The sequence below is a fragment of the Phyllostomus hastatus genome, unplaced genomic scaffold (genome assembly GCF_019186645.2).
Source record: "Phyllostomus hastatus isolate PE091 unplaced genomic scaffold, TTU_PhHast_1.1 phas_contig_17, whole genome shotgun sequence".
Taxonomy (NCBI): Eukaryota; Metazoa; Chordata; class Mammalia; order Chiroptera; family Phyllostomidae; genus Phyllostomus; species Phyllostomus hastatus.
The window spans coordinates 7136294-7160311 of NW_025333664.1; the positions used below are offsets into that span (position 1 = coordinate 7136294).

At 54.2% G+C, this 24018-nt stretch overlaps 1 protein-coding gene across 5 annotated transcripts in view; it reads left to right on the top strand.

Annotated features, from left to right (window-relative positions):
• NFATC2 (nuclear factor of activated T cells 2) overlaps positions 1–24018 on the top strand; it is a 136091-nt gene that overhangs the window by 55221 nt on the left and 56852 nt on the right. For all 5 annotated transcript variants that reach the window (XM_045833437.1, XM_045833436.1, XM_045833435.1 and 2 more), the window contains exons 4-5: positions 14887–15089; positions 16079–16251. In XM_045833437.1, the coding sequence (XP_045689393.1) occupies positions 14887–15089; positions 16079–16251 (376 nt within the window). The remainder of the gene's footprint in view (positions 1–14886; positions 15090–16078; positions 16252–24018) is intronic.

Here is a 24018-nt window from a genome sequence, read left to right on the forward strand (position 1 = left end):
AAGGAGGCTGGGAAGTGCAGCTGTACTCTTTGCCACTCTCATTGTCACCTGAGATCATTGGGATCCTGTTTCTAAGGAAAGGAAAATGGATAACAGAGAGCAAGTGGCCTCTGCCACAGCAGATGGCCTTGATGAAATGCATTGTCACACCGCGTTTATAACAAGGTTTTGAAGTTTTGAAAGATGTGGTTCTTCCTTTGTTGTCCAATTTCCCATAGCCCGTGGTCTAGACAGGTGAATGTTCAACTTGGAGACAGGACAGAATGTTCAACTTGGAGACAGGACAGAGCTTTGGGAGGGGTCCGTGGAGGTGCCCCCAGATGGAAGGGCGGGAAAGGTCCCGTGTGGTGGGTGGTCCGTCCCCAGGGTCCTTTGAGATTCTTTTTCTCAAGAGCCTGTGCCCAAACGTCAAAACCCCCAGCCTTCCCTCTGGCGGGTCCTGACTATTTTAAGTGCCGAATTTCCGGCACCTGGAACTGTGCACGGCACTTTGCGGGCGCTTTATAGTCAGAAAAAGAGTGAATGAGCCTGAGCCCGGTTTCCTCATCTCTGAAATCCGGACGAGCACCCTCGTCCCTCTGGCCTTCCACTTTAGAGCAGGTTCTAAGGTGGCGAGTTCCAACCGGCGCGCCGCGGGCGTTTTTAAAGCACGCCATGCCTGACGGTTGAGTCGGGGCACCGACCTCTTTTCCCTCAGACTGTCCAATAAAAAAGGGCCAACAGTGGACACAACAGTAGCTGTTCCGTGTGAGTGAATAAAAATCACACCTATTTTTTTTTTTGTCAGATGGGCAAAAAAATTATTATTTTTTTTTGGTGTGCCGCGGAATTTTAGTAATCTGTGAATGTGTGCCCTGAGATGAAAAAGGTGGACCATCGCTGCTCTGAGGGCCTTGACGATGCCAGGTGTCAGGGGCCTTCAAACGTCGGGGCCCAAAATGCTGGGCAAGGCGTAGCTCTGACTGCTTTTCAGTAAGTTTTTGTAATAACAGAGGTAATGATGGTGAATAGCGAATATCTAGAATATACAGATTGCTCACTCATTAATGACTAATTAGGTACCCACTGAGTGCCAGTCTCTGAGTCCAGGTGAAGGAGAAAAATGAGGTGTTTTTTTCAATGAGGAAACAGACAGTGAACAGGTTAAACCGTACATGGGGTGAGTTTGGATCACGATGAAGTGTTTCAAGGGGAAAAAGTGGGTAATAGGAGAGAAGTCCTGGGGAGAAGGTGGTTTACTTTATATTGAGGTAGTCGAGGGGCCACCTCCTCTCCGGGGATGGGTTCCTTTAAGGTGGTATTTGCATGGTGATAAGGAACCTCGCAGGCCAGAATCAGGGAAAGCGCGGTCCAGATAGAGGCGACGGCAGGTGCAAAGGCCCTGAGGCGGCAGAGCTTGGGTGTTTGAGGACTGACACGGGGCTGCGTGGCTGCCTGCTGTAGATACAAGAAGGACAAGGAGGAGGTAAAGCTGGAGAGAGAAGAAGGACTCAGACGATGCAGGGTGTGGAACCGGGTTTAATTTTTTTATGCACCTGGCAGCGACTGGTGGGTTTTAAGTGGAGGGGTGATGTGATCTGATTTTCCCTGAAAAGATCCCTCTGGCTGTTTTTGGAGGACCTGTGTAGGAGGTGGGGCAAGAGAAAAGCAGGGAGATTCTCAAGGGGGTGGGCACTGTGCTCTGGGCAAGAGATGGTGGCGGGGGCACCCAGGGAGGTGGAGCAGAGGGTGCATGCAAGTCGGGGACTACAGGTGTATTCCGGGGGTCTGCCCGCAACTCTTCCCGATGACCGGGAGAGGCTTCCGATGCGGACTTCCTGCAGAAAATGCTCCCCCACCCCCACAATGTTGACTTATTTGAAGAGTGGTTTCGATGGAGTGATTTTGTCCCTCCAGGAACATTTGACAAAGTCCAGGGACATTCTTGGTCAATGCAACTGGACTGGGGGGTCGAGCAGGGGTGGGTACTGGCATGTGGGAGGGACAGACCAGAGGTGCTGCTAGACATGCCACAGTGCACAGGACGGCCCGTAGCAGAGGACGACCCGGCCCCCAGGTCCACAGTCCACCCTCGTCGGCAGCGCCGAGGCTGAGAAATCCCAATTCACTGGTTTTTCTTTTTCACCCCATACTTTAAATACACTGTGGGACAGTGATAACCCCAAAGGTACCATCCCTCCAGACGGGGACCCGATTCCTCACCAAAGGGGCATGTGGTGGTTGTTCCGAAGAGCAGCTTCCGGCTTAGCCTCCCGTGGCCGAGAGGCCTTCTGCTGAGTGAGTGAGTGAATGAATGAATGAATAATTGAACAAATGAGTGAATGAGCGCGGACCGGCCTCCTTGAAGGGGTGAGTCAGATTGGACGGGCCCACACGCCTCCATCACGTTATGAAAGCCAGGCCCCGGGCGGCTCCGCACAAGAACGGGCTCCTTGTTCCTGGATGATGGGATCTGTGGGGCTGCCAGGGGGCCCCGCCTCTCGCAGGTCACCGCCAGAGGCCCGTCTCAGGGCCGTCTGGCCGCGTGCAGGGCACAGGAGTTAGGCAGAGAGCCCTCCAAAAACCCACCCTTTGAAATGAAAGAAATTGGATCTTAAAATCCCAAAATAGCATGCGGAAAGGTACACATCACGTCTGCCCGCTCCCTTTTTTCCCCCTTGTGGCAAAAGTGACTCAGAATTCTTGGTCGGGATCCAGGCGGACCTGCGCGGCCCTCACGTCAGGGGCGGGGGTTGCAGTTTGGGGATAACGCACCTTTTTAGTGCCGTGGCGGCTCGGCCTTTTCCCACCCATCTCCGGGTTCATTTTCAGCTTTTGGCCGCAGCGAGGGGGAAGGCCCATAGCTTTTGCCTCGCCCAGAGTCCGACTGTGGCGGAACGCTGCCGTGCAGTGTCCGGGGGGTGTTTTATCAAAGTCTCCTGGGGGCCACCGTCAGGGCTTGGAGCCACGGGATTCTTGTCCCAGCATCCTCTGGGCATTCATGCTGCTGCATTGGGTACCACTGCTCAGGGTGGGCTATGGGTGGATGGGGTTTTTGGGAGCTGCCCTGCATCCCCAGTTGCCCCTCCGAGAGGATGCAGTCTTCCTCCTCCTCCCTGCGTCTCCCAGGGCCCAGGACCCTGCAGACAGCAGGCACTTTGTTCCTCGGTATCAGGGCGGTGCCCCGAGCCGGAGAAGCAAGCTGTCTCTTGTCGTCTGGTGTCTGGTCTTCGGGTGAACACAGGCAGCAGCGGTGGGGGGCGTTGCCCGTGCCTCACTTTTCCCTTCCTGTCTCCACGAGGCTGCCAAGTCGCTGCACTTTTGACTCAGTCTCTCCCTGTGCTGATCCCCCCCATGCTGCCTGGAGAAGAGATGGCACCTTTTATTTTTCTAGCCCGAGTTGGTCTGCTCATTGACTTCCAGTGGAATTGGCCTAGTATAATGCATCTCTTTCATGGTGAGACACATTCCTGCAGCCTGGCTCAAACGGTAGTGAATTCAGGCAGACTCCAAACGTGGGGATTCTCTTCCAGACATGAATAAGTCTCCTTGCTCAGGGCCACTGGGAGGATGACTCACGCGGCAATATGTTGAGCCACATAGGAACCGGAGAGTTAATCTGTTCATTTATTTGTTCAGAAAATATTTATTGAGCATCTACTACATGCCAGGTACTGTCGGAGTGCTAGGGCGCCGTGCTGAGCAGGCTTTCATTCCAGTGGGGGTGGGGATGGGGACAGACAATAAGCAAACACAAAATGCAACCCTTACTGCTGTCGGGAAGGCACCCGACAGAAAGGGGAGGAGGAGGCCCCACCATAGCCAGGCTGCTCAGGAAGGCCCTGAGTTTAGGCCGACCCCAGGAGACCGAGGAGGAACCAGCGCTGGGAAGACCTGGGCAGAAGAGTGTTTTAGGTAGAGGGAACGGCAAGTGCAAAGGTCCTGAGGTAGGAACAAACGCCGCCTGGTTAAGGAGCAGCAAGGAGGCCCAAGTGGCCAGACCAACATTGAGGACATGAGGTGGGTGACATGGGCAAGGGCCAGATCAGGCAGGGCCTGGTCGGCTGTGCTGAGGAGTTTGGATTTTATTCTAAATGTCCCCGAGGAGCCATGCATTTTGGAGTGGAGTGGAGAGACAACCCGGAAGATTTTCTTCCAAGACCTGAGACTCGGGGAGAGGAATTTAATTGTCAAAAATCACCCAGTTGAAGGTGGACAAACAGTCATAAAAGCCACACGCTCTACATGTAGCTCCTTTGATCCAACTGCCCAATGAGTGTGCAGTTTCACGAGTGCCATTTACAGACGAAGGAACTGGGGCCTGGGGAGGTAAACTCGCTTCCCTCCCAGGACAGGTTAAGTGCTGGAGCCAGGATGGACCCCAGGCAATCTGGCCAGAGGGCCCCGGATGCCGGCTCTGCTCTAGAGGGCTACAGGGAGGAGATGTCAAGGGCATTTGTTTGGCTTCTTTAACAAAACAAAACAACAACAAAACCACAGCTCCTTCCAAAGGTCAGCTCAGAGGAGCCTCGCTATTTCAGACCGGGATTCCAGACCCATCTCCCAGATGAGTCAGTCGCTCCTCGGCCCGCAGAGATCGTGGGTCGGGATGGGGATGCTGCCGGGGAGCCCGGGCTGAGCTGGCGCTTCTGTCCGGTGGACCAGAGCTGGGTGGGGGTGGAGAGCGGAGGGGGGCGGGCGGGAGCAGAGCAGGGAAAGTTGGTGTTCCCGGACTCTGACTAGCGGAGGGGACAGCCCAGGGGTCCAGCCCCTTTGTTCAGGGCCCCCTGCGGGGAGGCTGTGGGGAGAGGGGACCGGGGTGCAGCCTTTGGTCCCGAATCCCATTAGGCTAATGGGCCTCGGCTCTGATCTCTCCACACCGTTTTCTACGGCTTCCTCGGGGTTTCCAATGCGGACATGGTAATTGGAAACAAATTTAGCGTGTTCCAGGCCATCCAGCGTCTCTTCAGCGAGCGTGCTTGCTGGGCGGTAGATACGTCTGTTTTTAATTTCCAGTGATGTGAGAAGTGTAGAATGACTCGATTCCTAATTTAGAATGCTGAGAGAGACTGACTGGCCTTGCTTTCGAGCCTGTGCAGAGTGGCTCGTTCTCTTTTGATGGCTCATCGTGCGATTTCCAAACACGGTCCTATGTGGGTGGGGTGCGGGGCACACCTGTCAGTTGTCGGTCACAGAGGTCTCCCGCCAGGCCGGAGACACGTCTGGCCAGCAGGATCCCAGCTTGGGCGAGAGAGCAGACCCAGGGTTCCTATGCTGTCACGCCCGGCAGAGGCTGTCCCCTCGGGAACAGGGCAGTCCAGGTGCCCGTTGTGCAACCAGCCGAGGCCTGCCCACGCTGGGCATGGCGCAGTGGTCGCTGTGGGCCCGGACGGTGATGCCTGAGCTGGAGCAGAGCCAGTGTGGGCGGCAGAATAGCCCTTCGTCATCAGGCAGGGGAGGGTCACGTTAAATTGTGCCACTCAGGCCCCTGCTGGTGGGCTTTCCTGCCTCCCGGGGCTGCTCACACGGCAAGCACCTGCCTGACGCGGTAGACACTCCAGGCGCCTCAGTGAGCAACACAGATAAGCTGCTGATGCTCTAGTGGGGGAGGCAGAAAAAAATCAGATAAATATACCAGGTGGTGATAATGGCTGATGCCGCGTAAAGCAGGGTGGGCGGATGAAGGGTGGAAGGGTGTGGGGTGCCATCCTGGGGTCACAGTCGGGGACAGCCTCTCCCGTCAGGAGTCACCTGGGGAGAGGTTTCAGTGGAGAAAGGGATGAGCCCTGTGGACACAGGAAACAACCTTCCAAGCAGAGAGAACACTAAGTGGTGAGGTCTGAGTCCGGGGCCTACCTGCTGTGTGTCTGAGGACAAGGCCAGTGCGGCTGCAGTTGAAGGAGCGGTGGGGGGGCGGGGGACTGGGGATGGAGGGGCCCAATCGTACAGGACGCCGGCTTTGATCTGAGTAAGATGTGTGCCGTTGGGGGGCACAGGTTTGAGCAGAGAAGCAATAAGATCTAACACGTTTTTAAAGAACATTCCTGCTGTCGTGTAGAGAAGACTGTGTATAGGTGGAGGGGGGCGAGGTGGGTGGGGATGGAAGCAGGGAGACCAGGAAGGAGGCTGGGGCACCAGTCCAGGCGGACGACGGGCCCGGGAGGAGTCGACTGTGACAATCAGGGAAGAGGTGACGGCAGCTCAGACCAGGTTGGTGGCAGTGAGGCTGGTGAGGAGCAGCCCGATTCTGGGTGGATTCTGAATGTCGAGATTCCGAGGTTCCGGGTGTGTGGCTTGCTTCTCTCTTGGCATAGGCCCTGCCCCCTGACTCCAAGGAGCCCGCTGGCACCTCAGCTGGCTTCTTCCTTTGCCGAAGGCCTCCCTCCGCCTTGGACTCCCGCTCGTGGGGTTTGGTGGGCGGGTCCTGGGTGTCTGCTTCTCTTGCAGAACGGGGTGAGCTCTTGCACCTGCATTTGTACCCTCACCGCTTTAGTTCTCTTTCTTGTGGCCTTTAGCGAAATGTCAAGATTCAGAGAGAGAAAAGCAGGGGAGGGTCTCATTCTTGAAGTGAATGTTTTCGCTTTATTTTTTTTTTCAGGCTACACATTCAGAAAATAGTTTTTGTTTTGAATGATGAATAATCCATTTTGTGTTGTAGCCCTGGGAGCTACAACCAGCAGCTCCTGGGACAATACCACCCCTCCCCGAGAATGACCCTCATCTAGTGGACATTTCTAAATAGGACCTGATTTCCACTTTGAATTTTATTTCGGTCAGACACATGTACAGACACATACACCTCCTCCCCCACCTTAGTGCGAATAGGTACATTCGTTCTCATCGTTACGGTACGCTTTCGAGAGTCCTCTGTGTCAGCACATAAAACGCTCCTTGCAGTGCCCCCTGTGGTTTCCCAGGTTGTGCCCTGCACACCTCCAGGGGGCGCCAATCGTATTAACTGTCAGGCTGGTCCGTAGCATATTCATTCTTTTTTAATAACAGCATTCTATAATATACCACTAGTGACTTAACTAGTACTCTTTTTAAAAAATCCTCACCCAAGTATATGTTTTATTGATTTTAGAGGGAGAAGAGGGAAGAGGGGAGTGAGGGGGAAAGAGAGAAAGAGAAAGGGAAAAAGGAAAATGGATGTGAGAGAGAAACATGGGTCGCTTACCTCCCATACACACCCTAACTAGGGATCAACCCTGCAACCTAGGTATGTGCCCTGACCAGGAATCGAACCAGCAACCCTTTGGTGTACAGGATGATGCTCCAACTAACTGAGCCACCCAACCAGTGCTCTTTTGATGGGCCTTTAGATTGTTTCCAGTCTTTTGCTCTTTTAAAGAGTGCTACACTGAATAACCTTGTCCGGAGTTTTTTCCACACATCTGCCAGGACATCCATGAAATAACCCCCTCATGCGTAGTGGAGTTACAACATCCACGGGAGTGCACATCTGTAACTCTGAAAGATAGGTGCAAGATTGCCTACCACAGATTTGGGCATAGCCCATTCCTGCAGACTCTGCCCTTACGTTGCCATATTTCAGCCAGGTCACGTTTTGCCTGGGTGGCAGCCCTGTGGTCTTTTGCGTGGGTCCCACAGAGCGGAGGAAGGACCTCGTTCCTCCTGCACGCAGACCTGACTTCAAAGCCCGGCTCTGCCGCTTGCTCGGTGGGCGACCTCGCGTGTCTGAGCCTCAGTGTCCTCTTCTGTAAAGGGCAGAAGAAGAATTCAGTAGGACTCGAACAGCAGGGGAAGGCAGACATGCAACAACTGATTGGGTAACTCGTCGTATCTTGCAGTTACGATAAACACAACAAAGAAGACCAGTACTGGGAGGCCCCGCCTCATCTGGGAAGCAAGGAAAGATTTTCTTGTGAAATAGCATTTGAGCCACGCTCTTCAGTAGAACTAGGAATTAATGAGGATAAAAGCGGGGGAGGAGGTGGAGAGGGGCTGTCCCTGAAAAACCAGACACACGGAAGAATGTGGACAGGGGGTGGGGCTGCGGTGGGGCGGGGCCAGGTCACGCAGGGCCTTGGAGCCAATGGGAGCTGGGAGTGATTGATTGAGGGCCCACTGAATTTTAAGGTCATCCTGGTCCAGGGTGGGAAATGGTGGGTGAGGACTGTGGGGGACGCAGGGAAACTCTTGCAGAGAGAAACGGTGGTAGCCGCTTTCAGGAAGGAAGAAGCGATGGAGGAGGAGAGAGGGGGCTTTAGGACATAGAAGCGACAGGACGTTGAGATGGCTCCAACATGGTGGCGGGGCCGCGGGAGGCATCGAGAACGAGGGTTTCCAGTGAAGTTACTAACACATGCTCATTAGCGGGGTAGGGAAGGCTTGTTGGGATGACTGAGATGAGAGAACAATGATGAAGTGGTTTCCCTGGTGCGTGTGGGTCCGTGCGTGCAAGTGCATGCGTGTGAGTGCATGCGTGCGTGTGAATGCATGCGTGCACACACATGGGAGGGACGGGCGTGGGGCTGGGGCGGCAGGTATGTTCTGTGACTTCTGCATCCCAAAATCCAGGCTGAATCTGGGACCCACGTGCGTCTGTCCGAACTGCCCCTCCACGTGCTGTGTGGCAACAGGGACCGCAATAAAACACGCCCACAGGCTTTTCTGTTCTTTCAGAGTGAAATCTTTGAGGATGATACCAATTTCCTAATATTCCAAATTCAACAAAAAAAAAATGCTACTTAACATTGTTAAAGTTTGATTTTAGTAAAATTCAAACCAGTTTCTTTGGCCGGCTGCCATTCTGAAAATCAGTCCCACATTTCTGGATGTGGTGGCAGCCCCGTCCATCTGAGAGCGTTTAAAAAGCTCCGAGCGGAGCCGATAGGGAAACCGTTTTCCAAGGAAGATTCATTTACAAGAGTTCTCATTGCAGTGTTTATGACGGGGGAAGTTTGGAACAACCTAGATGCCCAGCCGTAGGGGTAAATGAAAACTCTGGTGCATATCTCGGGCGGAACCGCCAGGACGGGGACCTGGCATGGCAAGTGAACCACAGGGAGGGTGGGGAGAGAGGAGGGGACACCATTTAAGGCAGCACTTGCTCTCAGGTGCCCACCTTGCATTGGCACGACTCTGGGAGCCAGTGCCTCCTTAAATCATGCACCGAGGGCACCTCCCTCACCTTCTGCTAATCCGAGTGCTGGGAAATATTAGGCTGACATCTGAGATCGTCTCATGAAACAAGACTTAATGGCAAGGGGAAATGGTCACACTATATTGTTGAGTGGAAACAGTATGTATAAAATAGAATCCCAAGTATGTTCATCCGTGTGCCCAGAAGAAAAATCTGGAAGGACAGACACTAAAATACTTCCTTTGAGGGAATATTTTCTTTGTTATTTCTGTATTTTTATATTGTCTATATTTTTCCTGCAACGAATGAACCCTTGTCAGCTTTTGTAACAAGACCAAGGAAAAGCAAGCATCAACAACTATCAAGGCCCCTTTATCTGTGCATCAGGAGAGGAGTGGGCAGATCTTGAACTTGGGGGTGGGGTGGGGATGCTGAGCTCTCTCGGTGACACCAGGGGTCCCTGAGATGGTCACCTCTGTGGTACTCTTGCTGAGCCGGAGGGGCAGTCCTTCCCGCCTTATCACAAGCAGAGAGCTCATCAGGAGAGCTGGCCTTTTTCGGAGTCAGGGCTCAGCTGTGACACAGAAGAAGCAACTATCCCCTCGTGCCTGGGGTCCCACCCGATGGCTTTCGAGCTGTAGGGTCACAAGCAAGACACGTCATCCTGCGGAGGAGCCTCAGCTCTCTCACCCACAAAAGGGGTCGCTTGCCCTCCTTTCCTCCGAGCACCACCGCTGTGCAGCCAGTCAGCTCTGTCGCCCCCTGCCCCGACGTCAGCCCGCATGATGCGCACGAGCAACGCCCCTACTTCTGGGAACCTTGCCGACAGTCGGGGAGATTACCGGAAGCAGAAAACTTTCCCTCTCACCTCGGCTGCAGGGAGTGGAGCCTCTTTTGCTTGGGGGACAGCTGACCTTGAGCCTGTAGGTTGCAGCAGCTGTCTGCTGGGGCTGGAGGGCGACCCTTCTTGCCCACGCCCTTGAGAAGACCCGGCCTTTGGAGAGAGGCCTTGTGACCAAAGTCTCCCTAAAATGGAGACAACAGGGCGCTGAGACCTCGCCATCCCAAGACATCACCTTGTGTGTGTGAGACCCAGCTTACCTGTTTCCTGGAGAAGCAAGTAAATAGTGCTATGCTTTTTGTACCAAACGTTCGGCGAGCTGGAGGCCCTTCCGGAATAAGCACACTGAGCTGTCAGGGCCTGGGCACCTCCTCGCACCGTCCAGGACAGGAGAGGCGGAGGGCGGAGGGGAACTGTTCTTCTCGTGCAGGATGGCACGGTCCCTCTCGGCGCCCGGCATGCCACGGCAGTGTCTGACCGGGGACCGGAGTCCGTGCCTGGCTTTCGCCACACACGAGGGTGTTTCAGGTTGTTTTTCACTTGCTGGGACTTTCATATTTATTCGTCACCTTCCCATTCCATTCTGTAACGCCACCTCCTTGTACTGATTCGCATCATCCTCTGATGACAAGGAAAGTTCTCGTTTCACGGGCACCTACTGGGTGTTGTGCTTTGGGGCCCTTCGCGGGTTGTCTTACTTCATCTTTGCAAGAGCCCTGGGGCGTGGGAGGTGAGGCCCCCATTTTATATGAGCAAATGGAAACTCAGAGGGGTGAGGTCCCTGCCCCAGAGACACACAGCTGAGAAGAAGCAGAGCTGGGACTGAGATTCACGTAGGTCCAACCGCATGGGAAGTACGTTCTTCTTTCTACTGCCTCATGCCCCCCTCTGGTGTGGCCAGGGGAGGGACACTCGCCAGGGGGAGGCAGGTTCCACCTGCTCACCTCGTAGCAGCTCCTTCGGCTCAGCCAGGGGCTGCTCTGTCGTCCAGAGAGGTCCTTCTTAAGGGAGAGGGTGTCTCTCTCAAGGGGCAACACTGTGTGTTTGTTTTGGTTGCTGTTATCTGTTTACTTTCCTTTCTCCATCTCCCTTTTCCTCTCTCTTGCGTTCAGCCGGAAGAACACCCTTGATCTTATAACCAAGCACTTCTTGTGTTTCCTTGGAGGGCCTGGTCAGCACTTTCTGGCCCGGAGTCGCAGATCAGAGAGCAGGGACACAGAGCAGAGGCCGGGGCGTGGAGGGTGTGTCGGGTGAGGGGGGAACTCAGAGCCTGCAGGCCCGGCTCTGCCCTCCACTAACAGTACGAAGTGGGACAAGTTGTCCGGCTGTTGCAGGCCTCAGTTTGCTCACCTGGAAAATGGGCCCGCCCTGCCTGGGGTTGTTGGGATGCTGGCAAACGTTGAGAGCAGTGCCTGGCCTGAGGGAAGGGCACACTTAGCTGCTGCGTTGTTGTCAGTGGTGATCATTCATTTGACATGTGTGTCAGTCACACTGCACAAAATAAACAAGGTCCCTGCTGCCGTGGACCTCACGTTCAGGTGGGAGGGAGAGATACTAAGCAAATAACTAACAAGAAAATTTCAGATGGTAATGAAGCAACTATGCTTGACATCTAATTCATGGGGGCTGGGGGGGAAATGAGCCAGATTTATAGCATCTGCCCATTTGTGTGGTGTGTGTTTCTGAGTGAATTTATTGAGACAAAGTATTGTGTGATACCAGCCCTCCCATGTACAACCATGGTATACAGGACTACCCACCCGCTCACTTTCCTAGCATAACACCAAACAGCACACTCGAGACCTGCTCAGAAATGTGCCTACCATAGCTGATTTCAAGCTACCAAAATGACGTCACCTGGCTCATAAAAGTCCTCAAAATGTAACAGTTGGCTCTCGGAAGGCTGGAAGAGCTGGCCCCAGCCCTGGGTGTGTGTAGATAATGTGGTTCCAGAAAGACCCGGAGACCCGAGAACTAGCAGGATCGGTGGGAGAGTAATCCAAGCCGAGAAGACGGCTGTGCAAAGGCCCTGAGGCCACACAGCACTTGATGTGCGCGGGGAACAGAAGGATGGCTGGTGCTGGCAGGAGCCTGCTGGTGGGGAGGGAGAGGAAGGCAGAGGCCGGGCCCCTGGAAGCCTCAGGGACCGTGGCACCATGTTTCAGCTTGATCCTAAGGCCACAGGATGTCTTCGGAGGCTTATAAGCCGGGCAGCATCTTGGCCTGATTTGTATTTTTAAAAGATCCTCAAGCTGTTCTGTGAAAGACCAACACGAGGCCAGTTAGTGGGCAGTGGTGGCCACTCCAGGGAGAGGCAGATGGGGGCTTGGACTGTGTGCGCCAGCAGGGGAGGGGACGGAAGTGGCTGGAGCCAGGTGGGGCTGTGGGCACGGGACAGATTTCATCAGCAGGTGTCCCTGGGTATCGACCGTGAATACAGTCTGTCTGCAGTCTGTCTGCAGTCTTTCTGCTCTCCTGTCGTCAGAGGAGGAAGGAACCTCAGTCCGCCGCAGCACACTGTCTGTCTGCCTACTCTCTTCTCCATGCGTGATGCTGTGTTTACCACTTCCTGATAAGTCCAGGAGGCGAGATGGGGAAATATGTTTATCTTGGCCCCAAGTGCAAAGCAAAAACAAAATCCCTCCTCAACACTGTCCTCCTTCCTCTGATTTTTCTCACCGAGAACAGGGCCTTGTTGTTCAGCCTGCACTGGGGGGCGAGATAAGAGGCTCTGACCTGGGTTTCCGTCTTCGCCCCAGGGTGCCTCTCGGGGGTGTATCAGACACATGCGTAGGCGTCACGGGTGTCGGCCTAGCAGATTATGGGGCAGGGTGTCACCTGACTCTGCGCCATCCCCAGCTCGTCTCTTTGTACAGTTTTGAAAGTACAAGAGAGCTCTGGCTCTCTAGACCAGCGCTGTCCCAGGGGACTTTTCTCGAGGATGGCCGTGTTCTGTGTCTGTGCTGTCCCCTACCAGCCATTTGTGACTGTTGACCCTTGACCCCTTGACACGTGGCTAGTGCAACAGAGGAACTGAATTTTCAACTTTGTTAACTTTTATATTGGGCAGCACAATTCTAGACCGTTTAGCCTTTGTGTTTTGGCAGTTGACTGGAGATCCTACTGACATTTTGGAGAATGTTACGGGAAAGTGGGATTTTAGTTGTGACTTGTCAGAGTCCCCTTCAGTTCGCAGAGAAGGATTAAATGATTTGCCCAGCATTTCTCAGCTGGGGGGTGGCGGGCCAGGAACCCACCCTCAAGCTCTCAGCTCAACACATTTTTTTTCTTTTATGTATTTTTCAAAACCCACGTTAATTTTCACAAATTCCCGGAAATACATTCTTCCTATGGCACTGTGAAGTCCTACAGTGCTCTACATTTAAAGTCCTCTCACCAACAGTCTCAGTATTGATCCCCTTCTCCATCCCTGCAGGTGAGCATGGTGTGGTCAGTTTGGAGCGCATCCTTGTACATCTTTCCCCATTGCATTTACATGTATATAAGTGAGTGGATTGAAAATCCTTAGCATTTTAAAATTAAGTTGTATCACACTACCCATATTTTTCTACAAATTGCTTTTCTCTTTCAACAGTATATCTTAGATCTTTCTAGATCAATCCAGAGATCTCTACCTTATTATTATTTTTTAATTGCCACAGCCTTTCATAGCCTGGATGTCTCATACTACTCATAAGCCTATTGATATAACTAATTGTTTATGGTTCCATTTTTTTTTTTAGTAAACAATTTTGTGCATAGCTCCTGCATGCACAGTATTTCTGCTAGGTACATAGTAAGAAATGAAATTCCTGGGTAATAAGGAGTATGCATTTTTCATTCTAGTAGCTGTTACTCTAATACTCTTTAAAATAGCTATACCAGTTAGTATTCCTATCTGCTGCATGACAGTGCCTGAGTCCCCACCACCTGCAAAACACTTGATGTAACCAAACATCCACATGTGCGCCGATCTAAAGGTGAAACATGGCATCTCCCGGTGGTTTCACTCGCATGTGCCTGTTCACACGTCCCAGTGAACGTCTTTTCTATGCCGATGGCTGTTTGTTTTTCTGTGACCTGCCTGTTCAAACCTCTTGCTCATTTTTTTCTTCTGGATACTTTTATGAATTCATTCAGCAAACAGATGTTAGGATGTCTCCCAGGTGCCCAGCATTATTCTAGGTGCTAGGGATTTGGGGGCAAGTTGAAGAAACAGGCATTCCTGCCCTCTGAGAGTCGAGGTGTAGGGGAAAGACCTAAACAAAAGGAAGTGAGGAAATGTATGTTAGAGGCGAGGAAAAGAGGAGGAGGCAGGGAGAGCCACTGGGGCGGGACTCAGTTGCAAGTAGGACGGCCGGGGAACCGTGTCCTTGACTTACTCCCTTGTGGGCATTCTTGATATATTGTGCGTGCTAACCTTTGGTCTGTTACACATTGAACATTTTTCGTCCAGCCTTTCATTTTCTTTTGACTTAGATGATGGTACTTTCGCCTTTTTTTTTTTAGTTGCAAATGCAAACTTTTTAACTGCAGTACAGGCATGTAAAAAGTGAAAGTTGCTTCTTTGGATCTTCCCAGACAGCCATCGTCAAGAGCTTTCTTCTGACTATTTTCTGTCCTCACTACCATGTAACATCCCCCACCCCACCCCCCGACTGCCATTTAAGCATCGCTTCTGGCTCTTTCTTCCTAAATGAAAGTCGGATCCGCCACATTCTTTCCTATGGCCGCTGACTATTCCCATATAGAGAAGATCCCTGTGATTTGCAGAAGGAGTCCCTTCCGGCTGGGCGTCAAGGCTGCTTCCAGAAGTCCATTCCTCTGGACAAAGCAGCCATCCTGTGCTCTTCCTGGTACCCAGGAGTCTCTCTGGTCTTTTTGTTTGTCGGGCCCTGGCTGCCCCATCCTGCACGTCCGTGGCGCTGGAGTAACTCGATCCTGTGCCCTCTCCCCGCAGCTCCACGGCTACATGGAGAACAAGCCCCTGGGGCTGCAGATCTTCATCGGGACGGCCGACGAGCGCATCCTGAAACCCCACGCCTTCTACCAGGTGCACCGCATCACGGGGAAAACCGTCACCACCACCAGCTACGAGAAGATCGTGGGCAACACCAAAGTCCTGGAGATCCCGCTGGAGCCAAAGAACAACATGAGGGCGACGTAAGGGCTGGGGCTGCGGGCGGTGGGTCTGGAGGGGGGCCGAGGGGGGCCCCCGTGGCCGGGGTTCGGGGGAGGGGGCTCCATGCAGTTGGCGGAAGCAGCCGTGGTTGGTGGTTCCAGCCTGTGAGGGACCCAGGTGATGACTGTTTTAAAGGTTTCTGTTTGAACAGGTCTTTTCCTAGGTATTTTTCATGTCTATTGGGAGGAAGAAAACGTACACATCTTTGGATTGCATTGGTGGGGATGAGACTAAATGCCAGTTGTTAACAGATTTGCCAGTTGTTAACGGTTTTCACATTTGCTTTATCACTCTCTCCGTCTTTCCTGAACCGTCTGAGAGTTGCAGAAATCATGCCCTTGGGACTTTTAAATACTTCCGTGTGCCTATCCCAAGAACGAGAATACATTCTTACGTGAGCGCAGCACATTTATTCAGATTCAAGATGTTAATGTGGATGCACTGCTCTTATCTCTTGAATAGTTGAGAAGTAATTTTCGCCAGTTGCATATCTGAGTTTTTCAGACACGCTGAGAGTCGAAAAGTTGGCATGAAAATAATCTCCCCAGAGAAGTGATCTCCACTGGGATTTCTCTAATTACCTCTTAACTGTGTTACCCGCCCCTCTTGGTATAAATCCCCAGCTGGAATACTTGTCAGTGTATCGCAGTTTCTTCCCGTGTCTGGCCGTCGAGTTACTGTGCTTAGCTGACGAAGGTGGTCCTGCGGGCGAGCCTCCCTGCTCGCTCAGAAGGTCGGTTTTAAATGGGGGTCTTCAGCCCTGCCTGGCGTAGCTCAGTGGATTGAGCGTGGGCTGTGAACCAAAGCGTCGCAGATTCGATTCCCAGTCAGGGCACATGCCCGGGCACAGGCCATGACCCCCAGCAACCGCACATTGATGTTTCTCTCTCTCTCTCTCTTTCTCCCTCCCTTCCCTCTCTAAAATAAATAAAATCTTTAAAAAACAAATAAATATTCAACCTCCTGGCAGCATCGACTGCGCGGGCATCCTGAAGCTGAGGAACGCCGACATCGAGCTGCGCAAGGGCGAGACGGACATCGGCAGGAAGAACACGCGGGTCCGGCTGGTTTTCCGGGTGCACATCCCCGAGTCCAGCGGAAGGATCATCTCGCTGCAGACCGCGTCCAACCCCATCGAGTGCTGTAAGCTGGGCTCCGGGCAGGGTGGGTCTCTGGAAAGCAGACCGAATGTAACCTCCCAGCACCCCATCCCCCTCTCGGCGAGGCACCCAGGGTGGGGTGCCGGGCGAGGATACGCAGCACCCACGAGAATCAGGAGTAGGCCCCAGATGACCAGGAGGCCTGCAGCCAGAGCACATATAAGGATTTCTCTCTGCTTTTATTGACTCGCGGAGGGTTTTGTGGCCTCACAGGAAATTAAAAAGTAATACGGCTAACGAGCAGCCTGCAAGCTCTGTTTAGAGGATCGGAGCTGTGTGAATGTTGTTCTGGGGTTCCAAGGGGTGGATGCAGTCGGAGTGAGGGCACTGCAGATCGCGCCCTCTCTTCCTTTCCCTCTGTTACTCGGTCAGTAGGAGTAACCGTGGCATCCCCGCGGCTCTGGCTTGCTGAGCTCTCACTCGCCCGGCGGCGCCTGCGCCGAGTGCGCCGCGTGCAGGAGCTGGTTGACTACGTGCCGCCAGCCACCCTTGGCAATGGCTGGTGTCTGCCATGACGCGCGCTTTACAGAAGAGGAGGGAGAGAGACGAGGGGTACGGTAGCACACCCAAAACGTGGCAGAGTGGGGATTTGCACAGCGGCTCTGGCACCCAGGCACCCTGCTTCCCCGTCACCCTCAGCCCATCCCTGGTCATGTCCTGATGCTGTGCTTGGTGTCTGGCGCTGTGCGGGGGGGCTGCAAATGAGCAAGGCGTTTTCTCCGTCCTCAACGAGCGACGGGCTGGTGGCAGTACAGACGCCCACGCAGAGATGCAGGGCAGTTTCAGAATCCAGCGTGCAGTGGCTGAGACCTGCCATTTGGAAGGGCAGAAACCCGGCTCGTCTCTACCAGGTTTTGAAAGAAGCAGCTGCTTTGAGCTCCTTCTTAGGTACTTTTCTCAAGTTTTGTTGTTGGTTTTGCAATGAGACGGGACCAAGCGTGTTGTCTAGTTTTTGAGAGTTTAGAGATCATTTTCAAAGGCATAAAGAAGAAAAAAAAAGTAAGCATTGTTTCAGGAACAAAAGCGATCTATATTATTTGTTTAGCCTCTTTTAAGAATTTCATGTTAAAATTACGTTCCATATTCCATTATGTTTTGGAATTTTTCTCCTATTGGCATTTTGCTGTAACGAGGTGTCACAAAATCAGTTTCCTGCAGAGGCCGGGGAGGCCGTGGAAATGAGCAAAGTGGGCTGGGTGGGCAGCAATAGGGAGTGGTGGAGACTGGGGACCAGAAAGGCACATCCCCCATTGAAATGGGCTGTCGTTACTCAACTCCAGACAGTATGTCCCTGTGGGAATGAAGACTCAGTGGGGCTACATCTTCTGACTTTTAAAAACAGACCAAAGTCTCCTGACTTTTAAAAAGCGGCCACAAATCCCAAGCACTCCTTGGGGTCAGACAAAGCCTGCACTCGGCTTTGAGTGATCAGAGGTGGTCTTAATCAGATACTGAGTAAAGGGCAAGCGTGGTTATTTTATGCAGAAAGGGTTGACAAAGACTGGCCCTTAGGATCAGAAGCCAGCAAGGGGAGAGGGTGGACCCTCTTCGGGAGAGAAGCCCGAACTTGGTCTTGGCTGGTCTTTGGAAACAGACAAAGGAGCTCTCTGGTTTCTTCCAGTCTTGGGGTCAAGATGCGGGTCAGGCTGAATGCGGTGGGGAGGTGGTGCTCTGATGTTGGAAAAGGAAGACCCAACGGTAGGCCACAAGGGAAGACAAGTGTGAAAAACAGCATCTCAGACACACTGGAATTCCCCTTCTCTACCCGGCAGACCCACCCCATCCTCTGAGGGCTCATCATGCTGGCCGCCCCACCCTGGCCTTGGGTTTGAACATCTGAAGGTGTTTTGGGAAGGAAACTCAGGCTTTTCCTCTGTGATTTGGGGGGTTTTGAGGAGAGAAGGGCTCCCCTTTCTGGCAAGTGACTCACTCTCCAGGATGGGCTGTGGTTACTAGCAAGGTGGGGACCGGGCGGCCTCAGGAAGGGCTGTACCCAGGAGTCCATCTTCCTCTCCATCTTCCTTGCCTTCTCCCTCAGCTCGGCTTAATGCACGTGGATCAGAGACTTTAAGGATCGTCACTGAACCACAAGCACCTCCAGCGAGATCTTCTGGGAGTTATAAAGTTGTTGGAGTCTTGCACTGAGGGTTTTTTCTTTTATTTTGAGAAAGCATTTGGCTGATTCAACTACCTGGTTTTGAGAGAGAAGGAAACTGAGACTTTTTTGGTAAAGTGATTCACTCATTTTTATTCAGCAGGGAGTGAGCCCAGGATCTCCAGGCTTCTAGTTCTAGGAAAAACCTGCTTCTTTTGGTTTCTAGAACACCACTCTTTCTTGCATGGCCAAATGGAGCTACCCGCTGGCCGCTTTTCCTCTCAACCAGAGTCTTCTGTGATTTTTCTTCTTTGTTCTTACGTCCTAGGCCAGTGCCTGGTAGCTCTGTAAATATTTATCGACTGATTGTCTTACTGTGTGATCCTTCAGGAGATAGTCAATAAATATTTATGGCTAAGTAGGCCACCCCATGCATTAGCACAGTATGTGTACGAGAAATATTTATTGGCTCACTGATGTTGCGGGCAGCCCTCGGGGAGGGCGCGTGGGTAGGAGAAACACGTGTGGGGCCAGGACGCATTTGCAAGGCTAACTTATTTACTTTGGAGGTGCCTTTCGTGTACCATCTGAGGGATCACGGGTAAGTTCCCAGAGTCCCGCAGAACAAACCTGAACAAACTACCGGAGGCCACCGTCTGGCAGGCGGACCTACCTGCTGGGTGTGCAGATCGTTCCTCTGTGTTTACGGGCCGTTGTGCCCGAGGTCGCGTCTCACCTTTGCACAGACGGGCGCTCCTGTGTCACTAGCTCTTCAGCGTTGCCGAGGAGATACTTTTAGTTCCCTCCCTTATGCTCAGGAGAGAGTATGTGGAACCTTCCCCCGCCTTCTCAGCTCTGGACGCCGCCCCCACCCTGTTCCCACTCCAGGCAGATAGTCGAGCCGCCCACTGCTCTGGGAACATGGGAGAGGTCAGAGGGCACGCCCTTGTCACCTCCGACAGCAGGACGCCCCACCTGTCGCGGCTGCGGGCCTTCCCTCACCCGGGAGCCTAGGAATGGGACACCCTTCCCTCTCGCACTGGGCTCCTCCGTGTTCTCAGCTTCCACTCCGCGCCCCCTGGGGAGGTTGAGCCCTTGCTTCTCTCTCGTATGAGTTTCCCAGGGCTTGCGTCACCGGTGCCACCAACCGGGAGGCTTGAAGCAACGGAAGTTCATTCCATCGCAGAGCTGGAGGCCAGGAGCCCGGAAGCAAGGTGTGGGCAGGCTTGGATCCTTCCAACCCTGCGAGGGAGGCTGTGAGGGAGACTCCGTCCCCGGCCCCTCTCCGAGTCCTGGCGGTGGCCGGCCATCCCCCGTGGCTTGTGGCCACGCCACTCAAGCCTCTGCCTCTGCTCGCTTGGGCTGCTCTCGGGGCGTCCTCCTCTGGCTCTCCTAGGGCACTCTCGTGGGATTCAGGGCTCGCCCTCATCCGGGCTGACTTCACCTCCATCCTTATCTTGTTTACATCTTCAGAGGCCCTATGCATGAGTGAGGTCACATTCTGAGGTTCGGGGCGGACAGGAAGTTTTGGACGGAGCTCTACACCCGCTCAGGGGCGTCCAACCTACAGCCTGAGGGCTGCCTGGGGCCCAGGATGGCCATGAACACAAAGTCATAAATTTACTTAAAACCTTTTTTTTGCCCATCAGTTGCCGTTAGTGTTTGTGTATTTAATGTGGGGCCCAAAGACGCCAAAAGGTGCATTTCTTGATTTCACTTTGCTCTCTGTCCCCCAGTCCCGAATCCACTGGGATCTCTCTGTGACCTACAGGCTTACTGCCTTTCTGTCTCTCCATCCAGAACGCTGGTTCTCAAGCTTGGGATCACCTGGGGAGTTTGGGGGGTCGGGGGAAAAAAAAAAGCTGCCCCGATTCTGCTGCAGAGCCTCTGACTTGTTTGGTCCCATGGAGACTCTCAGAGCCCCTCCCTCCCCCACCAGGGATTTTGAGGTGTGGCACAGTTGAAGCCCCAGGCCTTGCTTCCCCTCCCCTCCCCTCCCCTCCCCTCCCCTCCCCTGGCAGCCCCACCCCTCTTTCCAGCACTTGGTTAACTCCTCCTCGACCAAGGTCCCCGATGGATGGCCCCATGAGGAAGACACTTGCTCTGACCCCTGGCCTCCCAGGGTAGGGACCAGCGGGTGTTAGCCAGGGCCCGGCACAGAGCAGCCGTCTCCAGAATGTTTGTCAGAAACAAAACAAAAAACAAAACAAAACAATGAAACTGCGAAAACAAGCGTCTCCAGGCTGCCTGGCGGGAGAGAGGGGCAGCGACCAGCCGGAGCGGAGTTGGCCACAGGCGCGGGTCCTCTTCCCTGAGCGCCCTCCGGCTGGCCTCTGCAGAGGGGCCCCTTTGTCCGTCCCACTTCGGGAAACGCCTAACGCCACTCGCCGCCAGGCCCTGCCCCCTCCGGGCACGGCGCGGGAATTCACTCTCCTCCTCTCACAGGAGTCGGGGCAGGTACCGGGCGAGGACCAGAAACTGGATTTCTCACCTGGTCTTCTCAGTGTCTCCACGTAAATGTCTTACTGAGGGATAATTAAGATACGATGGATCGCACAGGCTGTAACTCTTCAGTTCAGTGGCTTTAGACAAATGTGGGCAGTGGTGTGATCACCACTCCGAACGAGACACAGAGCATGCCCTTGTCCCCTGAGCGTGCCCTCATGCCCTCGGTCAGGGCCCCTCCCAGACGCCCACACACGGGGCCCCCCACCGATCTGATTTCTGTAGCCATGGATTAGCTTTCCTGGTTCCAGAACTCTGTGGAATGGACCTCTGCAGCATGCACACTGCAGTGTCCGGCCGTGCGTGCTCAGCCCCACGTCTTTGCGGCCCGTCGCTGTCACCGCGTGAACAGTACTCGACCGTGTGAATGTAACAACTGTGTTTCCCTTCGGTAGACACGTGGGTTGTTTCTGGGCTTTGAGTGCTGTGGATGAGGCTGCTCTGAACAGTCTGGGTCAGGGTCTCTGGTGGACACCTGCTTTCCTTTCTCTGGGGCTAGTGCTAGGGAACAGGATTGCGGGACCCAGGGAGAGGGCGGGGACCCAGGGAGAGGGCGGGGCCCCAGGGGAGGGCGGGGCCCAGGGAGAGGGCGGGGCCTGGGAGGGGCGGGGCCCAGGGAGGGGCCGGGCCTCATGCGGTGTTGGTCTTTTCACTCCGAATGAGCGTGCGAGCGCCCCCATCCTTACTAAGGTTGGGTTTGCGTGCTCTTGTTTGTCGCGGCCGTCCTGGTGGGCGCTAAGTGGTGCCTCCGTGTGCAGCGCCCTCGACATGGCCCGATGCCTGAGGGTGCCCAGACCCGAGTGGTGCGCCGGTTGGCTGGCTGAGAGTCTTCCTTGGAAAGGTGTCTGTTTAAAGCTTTGGCCCATTTTCTGTGGAGTTACTATTATTTTCATTGTTGACATACAGTAGTTCTTCATGTATTCTGGATACAAGTCCTTTGTCAGATATATATATTATCTTATCATTTGCCCCTAGTCTGTGGCTTGCCTATTAATTTTCTTAATTGTGTCTTATTATGAACATCAATATTTTATTCTGATGAAGTCTAATTTGTCATTTTATTTTCTTTCCAAATTAGTGTTCTTTGCAACCTCCCCCCACCCCCAGGAAATCTCGGCCCATCTGAAGGTAGCAAAGACAATCTCTTACGTTTTCTTCTAGAAGCTTTTCGATTCTGGCGTTTGGATTTAGAGATACAATTGGCCTCAGATTAAATTTTGTATGTGGTGTGACGTAAGGGGCGAGGTCCATTGTTTAGGGTGGTGATTAGTAGTGTGAGCCTGGGTTCGAATCCTGCCTCTGCCACTCACTAGCTGTTCAGTCCTGGGGAAGTTACTTGACACTTTGGGCCTCAGTTTCCTCATCTGTAAACTAGGAACAGTAATAGTACCTGTCTCATCACAGTGGAATCACCTCTCTTGCGGCGCGCCTCGGACTTGCCTGCTTGCAGCCCTCCCGTAGCTCTGCAAAGCAGACTTCGCACATCTCCCCGGTTGCCACTGTGTCACTGCCGAGAGGCCAGGGCCTGGGCAGCAGCGGGCAGGGGCGGGAGTTTAACAGACACTAATTGTGTCAGGGGAGCTGGCAGCTTGGCAGCGCACCCCGCTGCTAAGAAGAAATCTCGAGGGTTCTCTGGCCTGGGCAGTGGGGTGGCTGCAGGTGATCGCAGGAAAGGTGGGTTTTGGGGGAAGTCCAGGGTTGGGGTGGCTCTTCCACTGATTGCTGTGGTTGCCCGATCATGTGGTTGGGGCCCTGTAGAGCTAGTCACGCAGGGACGAGGAAGGCAGAGCCACCCTTTCTGGGAGACCTTCGGTGTGCCTCGCTGTCACACACGTTACCTGGCTCCATCCCCACTGGAGTCTGAGAAGACTCAGCCATTCATTCAGAAATAGTTATGGGGCACCGACTTGTGCCAGTGGGTGTTTGAGGCACGAAATGCTGCCTCCTCGGAGCTTCCACTCCAGCGGGTGGGGGTTCGCACAGGTTAGGGGGTTTACCGTGGCTGCACGTCTGTCTGGCCGGGGACGGAGCAGAGAGCTGGGTGCAAAGCCTAAGCCCTGGTCTCCGTCCAGGCTGCCTGGGTCCCCTGGCAGCTCCTCAGCCAGATGGGGGATTCGTGGAGCTCTCAGGAAGGGCTTGTTATACGGGGACATGTGGGAATTTCCTGAAGGGGCTGCCTGTTAGCACGGTGGAATGGTACAGTAATCCTCTGATCAGGAGAGAAAAGTACCAGCTCCTGCTCGGGACCCGGTGCTGTGTGGGTTGGCCGAGACGCCCGGCCAGTCTGGCAGGCTAGGGGCTTCTGCTCCGTCGTCCACCAGGAAGCCGAGGTCCCACGGAGTCTTCGGTCTCACGCCCTGCGGAGCCTGTGCGTTCACACGCACCAGGCCCCACTCCCGTGGCGTGAATGTTGACCGGCCCCTTGCAGAGGCGGACCCCGCACTTGGGGAGGACTGGGCCCCTCTGTCCCAGCTCTCCCACTTCCAGGGAAGGCGCAGCAGTGGCCAGGACGGGGGCTGAGGGGCCCGAGCAGCCGGCCTGCTGGCCCCGCTCACCGCCCCTCCCAGGCGAGGCCTGAGTCAGCGCGGCCTTCTCGGCCAGGCCAGGCTCACAGCCAAGGACAGGGGCCTGATGAAGAGACAAGACAGGTTTACAGCAGCTGGAGCGCCGCGGCTGGGGCGGTGAGTTGTGGGAGCCAGAAGCAGAGTGCCGGGGGGACCCTTCTCGCCTGCGCTGGCGGCCGCTTCCCCACCCGGGCCCTCTGCGTTTTGCTGAAAAGGGGCCGCCTGAGGTGGTGGAATCCCACTGTCTGGGTCCGGACTCCGCCTGCCGGCCTGGCTTGGCTTGGCTGTGAGCTCTCAGACACGAATGCTGTGTCCCCTGGGAGACTCCGCACCCTGGACTCCAGCATGGGAATGCTGCCTGCTCTGTGGCCTCCCAAAGGTCCCCAGTGGAAATGAACATAAGTTCACGTAGCCCCGACCAGGGGCCGCTCACTCCCTGTGCAGCAGCCCATCGCCTCTGCAAACAGCCCCCTGAGGTGGGAACCGTGAGCGTGCCCATTTTGAAGGTGAAGAAAGAGGCATGGATGCGGTGACTTGCCCACAGTCTCGAAGTTAGGATGTCACTGCGCTGGGCTTTGCACTTGGC